At 43.3% G+C, this 17,196-nt stretch overlaps 1 protein-coding gene across 1 annotated transcript in view; it reads left to right on the plus strand.

The window, feature by feature from the left end:
- Positions 1 to 16,893, plus strand: part of LOC147623768 (DNA replication factor CDC6B-like) — a 54,022-nt gene extending 37,129 nt beyond the window's left edge. The window contains exons 13-17 of the mRNA XM_086820382.1: positions 15,645 to 15,734; positions 15,993 to 16,055; positions 16,149 to 16,244; positions 16,325 to 16,414; positions 16,499 to 16,893. Of these exons, the coding sequence (XP_086676508.1) occupies positions 15,645 to 15,734; positions 15,993 to 16,055; positions 16,149 to 16,244; positions 16,325 to 16,414; positions 16,499 to 16,531 (372 nt within the window). The 3' untranslated portion in view covers positions 16,532 to 16,893. The remainder of the gene's footprint in view (positions 1 to 15,644; positions 15,735 to 15,992; positions 16,056 to 16,148; positions 16,245 to 16,324; positions 16,415 to 16,498) is intronic.
- The last annotated feature ends 303 nt before the right edge of the window (positions 16,894 to 17,196 follow it).

Consider the following 17,196-nt stretch of genomic DNA (forward strand, 5'->3'; position numbering starts at 1 on the left):
GCACCCAATAGCCTGAGCATATGTAGTGGCATCAAATAAAATACTGTCATCTTGTAGTGACAGTTTTATCCCAGGCTCCATAGGAGTGCTAATAGGCTTGCAATCTTGAAATTTAAACTTCTCCAGAAGTTAAGCAACATACCGAGATTGCAACAACCCAATGCCTCTGTTATCCTGCACAAACTGTATGCCCAAATAGTAGTGTACGAGCCCCAAATCAGACATGTCAAATGTCTGTTGTTGCAGTATCTCTTTAAAAGCTGCAATTTTGTCATCATTTGATCCCATGAGCAAAAGATCATATACATAAAGACTGATGACCAGCAGATCTTTCTCTTCTTTCTTTACATACAAAGTGGCTTCTGATGGACTGTTCACAAAGCCTTGAGTGAGCAGGAAAGCATCTATTTTTGCATACCAAGCTCGTGGAGCTTGTTTCAAACCATACAAGGCCTTTTTCAGCCCGCATACTTTCCCTTCATGACCATGTTCTGCAAAACCTATGGGCTGATGTACATAAACTTCCTCCTCGAGGTCCCCATGTAAGAAAGCAGTCTTGATGTCCAACTGGTGAACAACCCAACCACGATGTGCAGCCAATGCAATGACACACCTAAGTGTCGACATACGGGATGTAGGAGCAAATGTCTCCTCATAATCAATGCCCTTCTTCTGTGCATAGCCCTTTGCAACTAGACGGGCTTTGTACCTGTCAATGGATCCATCTGCATGTCTTTTCAACTTATAGACCCACTTAGTACCAATGGCTTTCTTGCCTTTGGGCAGATCAACCAAATCCCATGTTTGATTCCTTTTAATAGAATCAAGCTCATCCTGCATGGCTTTATTCCAATGCACATTGTCTCGTGCATCCACAAATAAATCAGGCTCATCATCATCCTGTAAACTGGCTGCCATAACCATATTTAAATCCATGATGTGTGCATGCTCATTGGTCCGTGTCTCCCTACGAGTACGGCCAGCAAGAGGACCCTCTAGATGGCTGTCCTGTAATGTCCTCAAATACCATCTAGGTATGTGTTTGACCTGTGGAGCTTGCTGCCCCATATTTGGCTCAACTGCTGGCTCAATAGCCTGCTGAATTTCTGCACCGTCTTCATGATTAGCTGGCTGTCCTGCACCCTCATGGGTTGGATTACCAACTATGGAATGAAACTCCATAGGTAGTAGACCTTCAAACACATCATTTTGGCTGAGATTTGCCTTTCCCTTTTTGACTTGTAGTAAATGCTTGTTCAGCACTTGTGTTCATATTCATGTTCTTCCTGATTTGCTCTTCTTGTAGCAAGAGAGCAACAAGTTTCTGATACTTAAGGGGTTCAATAGCATTCCTCATGCTGAGGTTCAGAGAGGTATGAAAAGCCAAGTAAGATCTTGGCAAAGAGTTCAAGATGGTGGACACAAGCTGTGTCTCAGGAATAATCTCATCCACATTGATGAGTTGCTCTCTCAAATCTTGCAGCTTGTTCAAGTGGCTAGACATCTCATCTCCTTCATGCATTTTCTGATTTTCCAACTCTCTTTTCAAAAACGAGATCCGAGCCTCATTACGAGCAGCATACATATGCTCCAAAGTCACCCATGCATTCCGTGAAGAGCCAGCTGAACGAATATGAGGTATAATAGACCTCTGTACTGACAATGCAATAAGTGACTAGGCTTGTCCATCTCTGGCATCCCATGTCTTCTGAGCATTTGTTCTTTGAACAGGCAATGGTTGACCTGGTGCCTGTACCTGTTGTCCTCGTCCACGAGCACCCCCTTGGGGAGGAGTCTCTGGAGCCAATGGACCTGGACGTGGTTCATCACCACTAACAAAATCCCAAAGACCTTTTGCCACGAGCACATTTCTCAGCATAAAACTCCACAAGGAGTAGTTCATGCCATCCAACTTGTCTTCCTTAGACAAGTACGTAAACACATCACTTTGCTGTTGATTTGCCATTATGCTAATGCACAATGTCGTACCTGTGTATCAGAAAACCCAATAGCAACAACCCTGAAAGCAATTGTACTCCACTGAATACAGCTTACCCAAATATGCCTGCACTCTCAATCCTCTGAATGTGCAACACAATGCACCACTGACTAAGTAGAGCAGCAAAAATGGCTTACACAGTGCCAAAATGCCCGAAAATGCCCAAAGTTACTGCACCCAAAACCTTGCAAAAAACATGTAGAGATTTCTTTGCAAGAAAATCTGCCTGTATCTGCCAGAAAATTTTCACAGAGAAAATGCCCAAATTTCAGAACTTGTAAAGCTTACCACAAATGTGATTTTGCAGGCCTTTCAGTGAAAAGGACTATTATTCCGCACATCCGTTCTTGCAAGACATCGAAGCTTGCATGGGACACATTGGAAGCAATGTATTAGGTACGCAACAAGGCAAGAGTTGCCTACTTGAAGAGGCAATTGGATCTTCTTTCTAGTGACTCCATGGCAGATCATCTCACCAAAGTGAAAGATTTGTAGGAACAATTGCTCAACATTGATGAGGTTATCCCAGACAGACAGATGGTCACCAACACTCTTCATTCTTTACCACCTTCCTACTTGGGCTTTCACACCTCTCTCAACCTCTCAATGAGAGGATGTGGTGATCCCATCACTTTTGAAGAGCTAGTGGATTTACTCTTGCAAGAAGAGCAAACAAGAGCAAACTTATCAAGCAACCGTGGTGGAGACAAGGCATTTACAGCCAAGGATAAGGGTAAAGCAAAGAGCTTTAAGCATGGGGGACAACAGTCTAGCAAGGCTGGTCATGGACAGCCCTCTTCTGGTGGTGAAAAGTCTGACAAAGGGGATGTAAACAAGCCCAAAAAGAAGGGCAAATGTCACTACTACCATAAGCCTGGACACTACATCAGTGAATGTAGGAAGCGGATTGCAAAAGAGAAAAGGAAAGAAGCAGGCAATGCAGTAGCAGACTCTTCTGATGACAAAGCACAACAATCAGCTAATGTAATCCAGTAAGAGTACACTTTTTTGGTCACATGCACTAGTGGCACACCAAGTGCTTCAGACAATGATATGTCTTGCATTGCATCTGACAGACAGAATGCATCATGGTATTTTGATAGTGGTGCTTCGAGCCACATCACTTCATGCAAAGATGTATTTTAGCACTTGGTTTATGCTTCAAATGGCCGCATTGTATCATGTGCAGATCATACCACATATCCAGTAAAGGGAATTGGCAATGTCATACTTATTGCAGCCAATGGTGCCAATATTTGTATGAAAAATGTATTGTATGTTCTAGGGATAAAGAAAAATCTGCTCTCCGTCTCAGCCATAAACGACCAAGGTTTAAAGGTTGAATTTGAAGATGGGAAGTGTTTGGTAAAAGACCCATCAAAGGGTTATGAAATAGTCACTTTTGGAACACGATACAAAGGCTCGTATAAGCTGGACAGCTATGACAAGCGTACTTATGATGCAAATACAGTGGCTGCCCACACTCGTGCTATGCATGATGCAGAGCTATGGCATGCTCGTTTTGGGCATGTAAATTTTCGGAGTTTGATGCTTATGCAGAAGCATCATATGGTTGATAATATGCCGCCTCTTGAGTCTCCAACAAGACATGTATGTGAGGGGTGTATTTTGGGAAAGATGCAACGAAAACCATTCCCCAAAGATGGAGCTGTTAGAGTTGAAAGTAAATTACAGCTCATACATAGTGATGTATGTGGTCCAATGCGGACACCATCCATAGGGGGGCATCTTTACTTCGTCACATTCATCGATGACTACTCTAGGTTTGCTTGGGCTTACCCCTTGAAAGCGAAAGCAGATGTGTTTACATGCTTTCGACACTTTGTCGCAATGGCTGAAAATATGTGTGGATGTAAAGTCCAAACACTCCGCTTAGATAGAGGTGGAGAATACATGTCAAATGCATTCAAGGATTATATGCTTCAAAAGGGCATCAAACACCAATGTACTGTGCCTTATACACCGCAGCAAAATGGTGTAGCTGAAAGGAAAAATAGATCTCTCATGGAGATGGCAAGATGCATGGTGAAAGCACAAAAGTTGCCTCACAAATTTTGGATGGACGCTATAATGTGTGCAACTCATGTGTTGAATAGGTGTCCAACGAAAGCTTTGAAAACCATAACACCATTTGAGGCTTGGTATAGCCGAAAGCCAACAGTGGATTATATGCGTACATTTGGGTGTTTGGCATATGCACATGTGCCAGAACAACTCCGAACAAAGCTAGATGACAAAGCAATAAAATGCATTTTTGTGGGCTACAACAATGAGAGCAAAGGATACCGTCTTTATAATCCAACTACACGAAGGATTTTTGTCAGTAGAGATGTGGTATTTGCTGAAAATTCAGGAACAGCCCATGTACAGCTTGTATAAAAGTAATGATATAGGCATACAGGACATGTTTGATGGACTTTTACCCATTGCAATTAGGGGGGATTCAGATCAGCCAGCCCCTACAGAGGAAAATCGTCATGTAGAACATGTGGAACAGCCAACCATTCAGCCCCCTTCTATGGGAGAAGTGGAAGATCTTGTAAGGGAAGAGCAAACAGCCATAGACACAGCCAAGTTAGTGCCAAGATGGTTGCTGAAAACTTTGCAAGAAAGCAAACTTGCAGCTCCACTCACAGGGAGAACAAGGGCTAGTTCCAGCCATGCTTTGAATATACATCGTGGGGAGTCTGCATTAGCAATGGGTGGTCTCTTTGATTTAGAAGAGCCTTCTTCTTATGAAGAAGCACATGAGAATGAGCATTGGGTGCAAGTAATGCAAAGCTGAAATCTCTTCTATCATGAAGAACAATACTTGGGATCTTGTGGAATTGCCTAAAGGCAAGCATGTCATTGGAACAAAGTGGGTGTACAAAGTCAAAAGAAAGTCTGATGGCACTATTGACAGGTACAAAGCAAGACTTGTGGCTAAAGGCTACTCCCAGAAAAAGGGAATAGATTATGAAGAGACTTTTGCTCCTACTTCGAGAATGACCACAATAAGATCAGTGATAGCATTGGCTGCACATAAAGGATGGAAAGTGCATCAATTGGACAATCATATGCAATGCAACAATTGAATCTCATGTAAAATGCATGTGAGACTGATGTTTCACATTGTGATATGGGTTTCATGCCGTGAACTAGTTCTCACGTCGTTCTCTTGAAGAGTCGAGATGTCTAAAGCAAGCTCCAAGAGCTTGGTATGATAGGATACATGCTCATCTAACCAGCCAAGGTTATGTGAATAATCCAGCTGAAAGCACATTGTATGTGAAGAAAACTGATGCCGATATTCTCATAGTCATCTTGTATGTAGATGACATGCTCATTACAGGTACTAGCAAAGCACAAATTTCAGATTTCAAAGCTGATTTGAAAGCTGAATTTGATATGTCAGATTTGGGGCCTTTACACTACTATCTCGGCATACAGATGATGGCATTGTTATGCAGCAAACTAAGTACATAAAAAGTTTGCTAAAAAGGTTTCACATGGATGAATGTAAGCCCATTTCTACCCTAGTAGAACTAGGTGTACGGCTTACTATGCATGATATTGGAGAGCCTTTTGAGGCTGGCATTTACAGCCAGGTAGTGGGATGTCTCATTTACTTGTGTAACACGAGGCCAGACATATCTTTTGGGGTGTCTTTGTTGAGCAAATTCATGCACAGCCCAGGCACAAAGCATTGGCAAGCAGTCAAACGCATTTTTCGTTATCTTAAGGGTACATTGGATCTTGGTTTGTTCTATCCCAAGGGGGGCAGCTTGCAGCTTTATGCATACAGTGATTCAGATTGGGCTGGTGATTATGATACCAGGCAATCCACCAGTGGGAATTGTTTTTTTCTTGGGAGTTCATGCATATCTTGGTTGAGTAAAAAGCAACCCACTGTTGCCACATCTACTTGTGAGGCTGAGTACAGGGCAGTCTTCACGGCTACAGTAGATTGTGTATGGTTGAGGAGACTATTGGCTGATCTTCGTGAGTGTCAGCAGACACCCACCACCATTCTCACTGATAGCCAGAGTGCTATGGCCGTGGCACGAAATCCAGTATTTCATGCACGTACCAAGCACATTGAGATTCATTATCACTATGTCAGAGAGAGGCTAGATGCAGGGGAGATCAGTTTATTTTACTGCCCTACACAGGATAATGTTGCAGATCTATTCACAAAGGCTTTACCTCGAGAAAAGTTTGAAGCTTTCTGCAAAGCTTTGGGCTTACTCTCATACAGAGAGTGATCTGCTACCTTGTACAGGTTCACACTTCCACTACAGGGGGGATTTGTAGGCATATGCTCACTTATGGTAGTGCTATGTGTGAACAAGGCTTAACCAAGGGCACTTTTTCCCATGTGGTTTTTCCCCTTGGATATCAAGTGTGAAAGGACACACGACCTATAATATTTTGTACTTCTATATTATATGGATGTGGCACACATGCAAGAGTTGACTTGCATTTTGTGGATACCACACTTTTGGCTCTCTCTCTCTCTCTCTCTCTCATTTCTGTGTGTGAGCTTCTCTATCCTGCACCTAACCCTAATGTGCAGGTTTGTGTGTGTGAGTGTGTGAGTCCAGAGTCCAACACCAACAAAGGACTCATCCAATGAGGCTTGGAACATCTTAGATACTCTTTTTGAAGCTCAAGCAAAGAACTCTAAAATCATCCTCCTAATTAACTCCCGACTCATCTGAATTACATGAAAAGTATTCTCGCTCAACTGACTAGGATTAAGAAGAATATTGAAGAAGACGTAATTATAGCCGTCCTCTTAAAAAGTTTATGTCAAGAGGAGTATGGTAACATAGTTATTACTCTCACTAACTTGCTAGCACCAAAGCTTATGGATGTGGAAGCATCCCTCTTAGAAGAAGATACAAAAGTTAAGCAGAGGTAGAGTATTATAGATGGTGCCTTCTTCAACAAAGGGAGCTATAAGAAGTCCAGCAAAGAGTTCTCCAAAACATAGTAGCAGGGGAACCCCGTTTCCCCCCATGGGGAACGGTGGAACGCGTTCCCCCCTGGCCAACAAGAAGGGAACGATGGAAACGGCGCTCAAGAACGTCCAAGTGGTTGAACGGCCGTGGAATGCCAGGGAACGCTAGTGGAACGCCAGGCGGAACGTTAGGCTGCCGTTCCCCCACATGGGAACAATGACGTGGATTGTTTTTAAAAAAATATTGCCCGTACTGCTTCGCCCACCGCTTTTCCAAATTTAGCTCGTACTTGCAACCCGCTCGTACTGTTGTAGCCTCTTGCATACTGCTGTCGCCGACCTGCGTATTGCTGTCGCTTGCCTGCCAGGGCCTGTACTGTTGTCGCCTGCCTGCCTAGTGCCCGTAATACGTACTGCTGTGTACCAGCCTCCAAGCAATACGTCTAGCCGACCAGCACAGTGCAGCCTGTTGCAGCTGCAGCCAGTTGTGACTCATGAGTCGCTCCAACCTCCAGGCCCCCAGCCCTTGCAAGTTGCCGTGTAGAGTGTACACTGGTGACTGTACACTACAGTCTACAATAGTAGTACATACTACACTCAGGCTTCAGCACCTTGCCTGGTACCAGCTTGCAAGCAGCAACAGTGCACAGTGCAACCTGCCTAGGCCCTGTGCAACAGAGTGATCAAGATGCAAGTTTACATCTTTACAAGGCAAGGCAGCAAGCTTTTCTCTTTCTTCTCTCTCTTTCTCTGTTTGAAGTTTGAACTTTTGGTCTTTTAAAAATTACCTATGTCACTGTTCAAACTTCACAGTCTGGACTGCACAGTCTCTCCCCATTAAACAATAGACAGAAAAAGGGCTTTGAAGTTTGAAAGTCTATTCAACTTTTTGCCTGAATTTGCAGAATTCAGGGCTTACTCGGGTTCAAAGCGATCGGCTTCGAATGCTACTTGGTGGGATGAAGTTGAAAGGCTAGAAAGGTATTCATCAAAGGGAGGTGCAACACGATGGAAATGCAAGCAATGTAACAAAGAGAAGTCAAGAGGAGCAAACTGTGTGAGAGCACATCTATGTCATGTAAACAATGAAAAAGCACAAGTGAACAAATGCCCAGGGACAACACCTGAGATGCCTAGAGAGCTTTTGGCAAAGTACCCAAGAAAGCATGTGTACGAAAGAAACCGGCAATTGATGAATCTTACTTCAATAGACATGGGAAAGATGTACACTTGGGAGATGGATAGCAATATGGAGGACTTGGGAGCTTTGCATTTTCCCAAGATTCATAGCCTATGGGTGCAAGCTCCGGCAAGCAGCAAACCTTGGGAGCAGCTTGGAATCCCCGCAAGAAAGGGAGGGTAGATGCAGTTGGTGCAAGGTTCTTTTATCATGATCATGTAGCATTCAATGTTGCCAGGTTTCCATATTTCATTGAAATGGTCCAGGAGATTGCACGGTATGGCCCAACATACAAGCCTCCTTCGTATGAGACACTACGCACCACCTTGTTGCAAAAGGAGAAAGCTGCAACTGAATGTGCTTTAGAGTCTATGCATGAAAGTTGGGCAAAGAATGGTGTCACTAATTGCAGATGGCTGGAGTGACACTCGAAAAAGGTCCATTCATGGCATGGTTGCTTATTCTCGAGGAAGAATGCAATTCATTTTCTCACATAATGCTTCCAAGACTGGAAAAACTGCAGATCAGCTTGTGGAAGAGTGGGCCGAAGGTATTGAGAAGGTTGGACCAGAGAATGTTATTCAGTTCTTAGCTGATGGTGAGACAACAAATAGAGCAGTTGGTCTTAAGCTTAAAGATAGGTATCCGCATATCACATTTAGTCCATGATTTTGCTCATTGTTTGAGCAACTTTATTGCAGGATGTTGGCAGCTGGCCATGGGTTGATCCACACATTCAAAAAGGCAAGGAGATAATAAGCTTCATTCAAAACCATCAGTTTATTTTGAATGAATTCCGCAAGAGATCGCCCAAAAAGAATCTCTTGAAGTACTCAGAGACAGACTTTGGTTATAAATTTCTCATGATGGAAGAGGTTATCCAAAGTGCACTCGCCTTTGAAGCAGTTGGTTGTATGCATGAGTGGATGGGATGGGCTCTTTCTCGGTCAAGAGCTGGCATAGAGGTTGCAAGAACCATACAAGACTTCACATTTTGGGATGAAGTCAACACTATCAATGCTATGATGAAGCCGATCATGCGCTTGATGCGGATTGCAGATGGACGGGAGCCATGCATTGGCAAGGTTTATGAGGGGATGACTGAATGATCGAGAAAATAGGGGAAATGGGCTTGTCTGATGAGAAATATACAGAGGTTCGAGAATTATGTGAAGCACGATGGAATGGTTATCATTCTCCTATGCATGCTGCTGCGTCTGTCTTGGATCCCGAGTTCCAAGGATGTGGACGAAAGGCCGATGATGAGGTGATGGATGGTTGGGAGACAGTGCTTTCTAGGCAGGTTCGTGATGCAGATAAATGTTGGTAAAAGACCAACTTGGATTTTATCGCAGCAAGTTGGGAAGTTTTGGATCGGCTGATACACAGAGAGATAGGTTTAAGATAGGGGCTGCTTTATAGTGGGAGGATTATGGGGCTCTTACACCACAGCTTCAATCATTGGCAGTAAAGATCGGCTGATGCACAGAGAGATAGGTTTAAGATAGGGGCTACTTTATGGTGGGAGGATTATGGGACTCGTACACCACAGCTTCAATCATTGGCAGTAAGGATCTTGTCTCAAGGTGTAAGCTCCTCTCCGATTGAGCAACTATGGAGTGTGTTCGGCCATGTTGCATCCAAGAAGAGGAACAAATTTGGGACAAAACAAGTCAATGACTTAATTTTTGTAAGTGCTAATTTGCGCTTGCTTGGGGATATGGCTTCTCCCAAACCAGAGAAGTTTATATTGCTTAATGAGGAGTCCTTGGATGATGAGGAGACATATGGACTTGCAGATCTTGGTCAAGATGGGGTTGAAGATTTGGATGCTACAGATGTTGGTCTTGATGATATGGCTTTCTTGGATGACATAGACGATCTCCTTGATGGCATCACTGGTAGTAGCCATGCATGATATCTCCTTACTATTTGCATGTCACCTTGAGGCTTGGACTCTGGACTTGGGTTGTTTCTTTTATCTAGGCCGTGGGCCACATTTTGTGCTTTTTGTCACTTATGTCATGTATGATATCACATGTGGTGCACTAATTTGGTTATATAAATGAGCATTGTATGTTAAGATTTATTGTCATTTCTAGGAATTATATAGGTCATTCCCCCTCGTTACCCTTTTTCCTTTTTCCTGTTCCCGTTCCCGTTCCGTTGCTACTATGCTCCAAAGGATCAAATCCAAAGAAAGATTTCTCCAAGAAATCATGCAATTTTTGTGGGAAACCAAGACATAAAGAAAGAGATTGTTTCTTTAGAAACAAGGCTCAGAAAGCTCTACTTGCAAGAACAGCAGACAGCTCAAGTGAAGACAAAAAGGAAGACAAAGAAGAAGGAGCCTCAGTAGAGGCTAAGTACATCGAGCATGATTGGGTTTTTTAGACCATCTAGGGCCCGCCTACCTGTACTCATCTCTCTATTCTAAGCAAAATGTAAACATAACTAGAATCCTAGCATCTGTCATCAACTTTTGGCATTGTAAACCACCATGAGTAAGACCTAGGGGCACTTGGATGGTCATCATAACCAGAGTTGTAAATTGTAACTAGAGCTAGCATTGTCATCTTAGTAGCCATGGATATTTTGTTGTGTTGAAAACAATACAACAAAATATACATGTGACATTGGAGATAAGGGCATATGGTCCAAAGGTCTCTTTAGCCTTAGCAAATCTTTATAGACTATGGTTAGTAGTGTCCAGTAGCATATTCTAGGCACCTAGAACAAGTGGAAGAGATCTCTTCTTGCACTCAAATCTAGGATTTTGGGTGCTCTCTTCAAGATCTTATCAGAGTCTTGCTTAGGGGTTAATCACATTCTAATCACTTGTCCTCCAACCTATATAAGAGGCTCTCAACTAATGCATGAGTATACAACCTCCATTATTTCATATCGTGTCATTATGCTGCCCGTTTAGTTAATGACGTGATTAGTATTAATTATTATCTCACATCTAGTTTGTTTTATGCTAATATAATAAGTATCATCATAACTAGAATCCTAGCATCAAAATGTAGAGCTTTTTGAGCCTTGTTTCTAAAGAAATAATTTTTTTCTTTATGCCCTGGTTTTCCACAAAAATTGCATGATTTCTTGGAGAAGTCTTTCTTTGGATTTGATCCTTTGGAGAACCCTTTGCTGGACATCTTATAGCTCCCTTTGTTGAAGAAGGCACCATCTATAATACCTTGTCTCGGCTTGACTTTTGCATCTTCTTCTAAGAGGGATGCTTCCACATTCATAAGCTTTGGTGTTGGCAAGTTAGTGAGAGTAGTAACTATGTTACCATACTCCTCTTGAGGTAAACTTTTTAAGAGAACGGCTATGATTACATCTTCAATATTCTTCTTGATCCCAACCAGTTGAGCGAAAATACTTTTCATGTAATTCAGATGAGTCGGGAGTGACTCTCCTGAATTCAATTTTAGCTCAGAGAATTTAATTAGGAGGGTGATTTTAGAGTTCTTTGATTGAGCTCCAAAGAGAGTGTCTAAGGTGTTCCAAGCCTCATTGGATGAGTCCTTTCCATCTATATGATGGATATAAGTATCACTTAGTTCCAAGGCTATGATGGCCAAAGCCTTCTCATCCTTGCCAATCCATAAAGTTTTCTTGTCTCTCGAGTTTGGCATTTTTTCTTTCCTATTTGCTACACCCCATAGCCCTTTTCTCATGAAAGTAAACTTAATCTTCATCTGCCATGTATGAAAGCAATACCCTTCAAACTTATCTACTTTAGTTGCACTAGCCATCATATTGGGTAGGTCTTAGCTCTTGGCTTTGGAAGCCAAAGGGCAGTGTCTAAACCCTTACACTGATTTGAGATGCAAAGCTAGAAACTAAAAGCCCCCGTCACCGTAGAGGTGCTTGTTAGAAGACAAAAACTTTGAAAAACCTTGGCTTTTTGCAAGATGATAGTACCATGGCTTTTTATCTATTGAGTTTGTTGTTTTTGACTTCTTGTCTTTCTTCTTTTGCTGGCTGCTATGGTAGGCGTTGAATGGACAAATTTGGGCGGCATTGCTGAGGTGGTGCAGGCGGTACAAGCGTTGAGGAGGTGGCTCAGATGACACCGATGGTTGATGGTAGCAATGGTGTAGGCGGCTGGCACTAGCTGGTGGATGGTTGCGCTGTTGGCTGCACTGCCAAAGGCGGTGCTGGTTGCATAGGAGGCTGGAACAGGTAGCACAAAGGCTGGTGGCAGGTGGCTGAGACAGGCGCAGCGCTGGCGACAGGTGGCTAAGACAGGCGCACAAGTGTTGGCAGCACAACTAGGTGGCGACGGCTGCAATCAGTTGTTCAGAGGGTGGCGTACAGGCGAGTAGCTGCTACAGAAAGGTGGCCAACCCAGAAATATGTTGGTGCAAGCAGTGTTGTTGAAGGGGCTTTCCAACAGCTCGATGATGTTGATGAAAGTCTTCACCCTCCCTCCGAGATCTTGTTGATGTTAATGAAGTGGATGATCTTCAAGCTCCTTCAATGGTCTTACTCATGGTGCTACAAGAGAGGTTTAAGCCGTTTTATACATGAGGAGGGCCCTGCTTTTTGCCAAAAAGCTAAGCTTTTGCTTTTTAATAATAAAATACTTTATACAATAAATATTACTCAAAATTTGACCTGCCTTTCCAAAGTTCTCGTGTTTTTCTTTTTTTGGCTTCAAGGCCTTGCTTTTTGGCCCTAGAGCTGCTTTTTGCTTTTTGGTCCGGCTCAGTCTCCTCTTGCCAGTGGTGCTCCTGCTGGCTCGCAGTCAACCCAGTTTGATTTTTTGCTTTTCTATGCTTTTTGACCAAGACTGGTGCTTTTTCTTGAGTAAACCTTATGGTCCCTTTCCCCATGCCTTCTTCCACCTGTGTAGTGTCCAGGCAAGGGTTCCATCATGTGAATAGAGCTAGGAAGGCCAAATAGTTGCAACTTCTCGGAAGCACTAGAGATGGCGGTCTGAGGTCTGTGTGTAGATAACCGCACACTGCGCCTTTCTAGATGTCGTGCTTAGCTTGCCGGTGTTGTCTTCCAATCGAGGGCGAGAAGAAACCAATTATGCTTCTCCTATCGTTGTGCTTGTTGGGAAGCTGTTGCACAGTCTCGGGCAGCCACCATCGCAGTCTAGCATGTCCTGAATCATTTGTGGTGAAAGCTGGCCGGGCATCAAGATCATAGGAGTCTATGGCAAGGGAGGCACAACGCTCTCCATGGTCGTGTCCGTAGATGCCGCAAGTTCTTGTATCTCTTGCTCTTTCTCGTCGTTTGAGGTCGCCATAGTGGGAGCAGCCAAGGTTCTTCTTGGTGGCAATGAAACCATTCACTAGGGGTGTGGGCTGCTCTTACAGGATGCCCTTGAGCATTAGCAAACCATCCACTCAAAAGACCGACGTGGGCTGCTCTTACAGGTGTTCCCTGATGCACTATAAACCATCCACACAAGATAATTTTTGTTTGGCTGAATTATTTAACTAATCAAAGCTCTATTACCACTGCTACATGCAGAAGCTTGAAGACAGAATTGTTTACTTGGTTACAGAAAAATTCAGCACTCACAAGTTGATGATTTGCATAAAGAGAGTGAATGAGAGAGAGACAGAGGAGAGCAGACTGGGTCCCAAATAACCCTCTAAAGGGTCCCCACCATGAAGGTGCGTTTGCTTTTATTGTTGAATGTCTATGGTCTAACATGTGGGCTGTAAATCAGCACCAAACACTAACCAATGGTTCGTGCAGATCACCCGCGAAGAGAGTAGACCTGGTCGCCTCTTTCTATGCTGCTGGACAACACCTTTGATGCCTGCGTTTTCCTTCAAGGAACCTCTTACATGCATGCAGCATTTTGGAACCCTGCTGGTCGCCTGGCTTCAGGACTGACCTTCCTTTTCGTTTTCTTGCCTGTGGGCCGCCTGGGGCATGCACCTATATATAGTGGATTAGGACCCTTTGAAGCTGGCTGACTGGGCAAAGGGGCTTGCTGACTTGAAAAGAGGACACATAAAATGTGTATGCCTTGTGTTTTCACCTGTGGCCTCTCGGCACCTATGCCTGGGCCAATGGGGCCCACAGCATCCACAATCCCATTCTTGGTGTTGCTAGTTCCATGCCTCTGATGGGTTCACACACACCAGTGCTCACTAGATGAAGCCCTATGACAGACAGGTGCCTGTTCACCTGACCAACTAGCTTAATAAGTGCCCGGAACACCAATACATCATTCAAGAGGGTCACATCAGTGTGCAGGACAAGCATGACGGACATGTGCAGGACATGCACCACTGACACTGACACACACTTGGTGGCACATTGGCTGACATGTCCTTGGACAAGGGCTCACAACGGACCAGGTGTCCAACGACAATTTCTTGTACTTTCCTGTACAGCAGCTATGTCCATGGCATCCAAGTGGATGTGCGTGACAGCTTGCTTTTCTGGAGTACAGGGTCCCAAATATGTACACCCTTTCTCCTAGTTATATTGGCATAGTGTGGCAATATACTTCGGAGGAGCCAAAATGGAGGGTGCAAGAACAACCCATCAGGGTTACTTAAAGTATGAGTACAGAAGGAGAGCAGTCTTGGGTAGACCCTTGTGACAGAGGAGGTATCAAAGAGTCCTTTGCAATCAATCAACCCATCGATGCGGTGAAACAAATTTTATTCTAAAGCCTTGAATGCGATATCTATGAGCATAAAGAACCTTGCCCATCAGTCGGCGTCTTTGTTGGGGAGTTGGTAAGTGTTTGAACCCTTGAGTGGGGCATATTGAGTTCAAATCCCACTCACCTTAGCCGCTGATGGACACCAAGTGCCTTAGTCGCCTATGCGAAAATTAATGGCCTCTCCCTGCTCCCAGGGGGTTGAGCTTAGAGAGGAGCAGTATCATCGACTGATTAGCAGGAGCTCTACCTGTGATTTTAAAAAAAGAACCTCACCAATCAAATGATGAAGAAGAAGACGACACTTAAAGATCCATTTGGTAAGATACATAAAAGCTGGAGAAGAACAATTCAAAGCAAAAGTTGTTGGTCTTCACATTTGAGGATGCAACTGCTAGAACCCATGTCAGAGACTTAAGTAGGATACTATCCACCTCCTAAACAGTAATACATGGCCTACAACAACAATTTCTCCATGGCAATTTGTAAGGAGTCGACTTTATTTTCTATACACCAGAAGCTTATGATCTTCAATATCAATTTTACCTCATTTTATCCATCTCAATGAAAGAGCTGGTAGAGATCGTTAGGCCCTACATGTGCCCATAACATGGCTGCTCCTTTCTTGGGGAATCTCAGCAGTACAACAATCTACATTTTTCTTCTGTCCTTTTGATCTCCACAAATGCCACAGGATGGGCCACGGCTGCTCCGGTAGAAATTGAAGTCTTTACAGTATGCTAAATTTTCTTTTAATAAAATGCAATTCAAGCTTCATGGATGCTGTTTATGCCAGCTAATGTGCTTAAAAATTAAAGCATGTGTTTAAACAGCTTTGTGGTGTACTCAGGTGCAAATACACCATATGGCTCAGGCTTTGGCAAGAACATTTCGCTCTGCCATTGTGGACACTGTGAAGTCCCTTCCAAAGCATCAACAGGTTGAGCTTCTGCTAACCATTTGTTTATGCCAGCATGATGTAACAATCCTTCAAACATTTGTTTGAGATGACAAAGATATCAAACTGCAGGCAACTTAAGAAAAGTTTTATTTTCAATCAAAGGGTACATAATGAAAACCAACAGAAGGGGTTAGCCAATTAAAGAAAAAAATGCTCTGTGAAGTTTGGATTAAAGAAAGCAACATTAGTATCTTTCAGTGTTTTTCTCTAAAATTTTAATGCATGCATGTACTGCAGATGGTTTTATGTGCAGCTGTACGTCTCTTCCGTCACAAAAAGAAGGATGCTACCCTTGGACAGGTTCCACCCTCCCTTTTCTTCTTCAAGTCCGTGTGGGAGTTTTATCTCCGTGTTGCATGTCTTTAAAATGTTTTACTGCATGTGTGCTTCCAGGTCAATGTTGGATATGTGGAGTTTTGCAAGTCTACAGGCATGCCTGCACTTTCAGTCCCGGAATTTTCGAGTGTGTGCAGGGTTCTTGCTGATCAGGTAAAAGGCTGTACCATGCTTGGAACTCTTCTCATGATGTACTCAGCAGCCTTTGATGCATGTAGTTTGAGGAGTTGCAGGGACTTCTTAGTCTTGGTTCCTCGCGAGAAGAAAGGCTAAGGAGAGTAACATTGCAGGTGGATGAAGATGACATTGTCTTTGCCTTACAGGTTGGTGATGACTTCCATAGTCTTTCTATGGATGGAAGACCGATCATCATGTGTGTGTTGACTTGGGTTTTTGCCTGTCTGTAGGCAGTTCGATTCTTCTGCAATAATCTTACTTAAACAAGAAAAGCCACCAGCAATCCATGTATTCTACCCCGTTGGACACAGCTTCAACAAGTACACATGGAGGGACAAGTCTCACGTGTATCAGTGCCATTGATATACAGACGAACTTTTAATCAGGAGTTCCTCATCTTCACCTGAAGGTGAAGCTTGATCCAAATTGTCCAGCTGTGCACCGCATGTGCTTGATATGCACAGGTATAAAGACATGCGATGATTATGAAAAGCTGTTACTTATTTCAGGGCCCTTCAATAATTTTATGACTGCGAGATGGGTTCTGAAGGACTTTCAATGATACAAACATTATGCATTTTACATACAGTTCTTATATAATGCTCATCTGGTTGAGGAGTGAAAATCATTCCAATCTTTAGAGTCTTGTTCATACTACCCAAGCATGTTAGTCATGATGTTTATACATGGTATTAGTCTGGTTTGTGTTTGTGACACTGATCAATTTAATATCTTAGCTTGCCCTCTCAATAAATTGGAGTTGTCTCATTTATTGGCCCTCATTGAGACCTTCATAGAACATAGTTTGATGATGTCAGTGGGGATGTCGTAGTATCTAGTCCATACTATGCATAATGGAGTTGATAGTTATATAGTCTTGTGGGTTGACTACCATGAGTATATAACATGCATGTTCCTAAAAGGTGAA

Source organism: Cibotium barometz, chromosome 26 (genome assembly GCF_041138505.1).
Source record: "Cibotium barometz isolate CiBa-2024 chromosome 26, ASM4113850v1, whole genome shotgun sequence".
NCBI classification, from domain to species: Eukaryota; Viridiplantae; Streptophyta; class Polypodiopsida; order Cyatheales; family Cibotiaceae; genus Cibotium; species Cibotium barometz.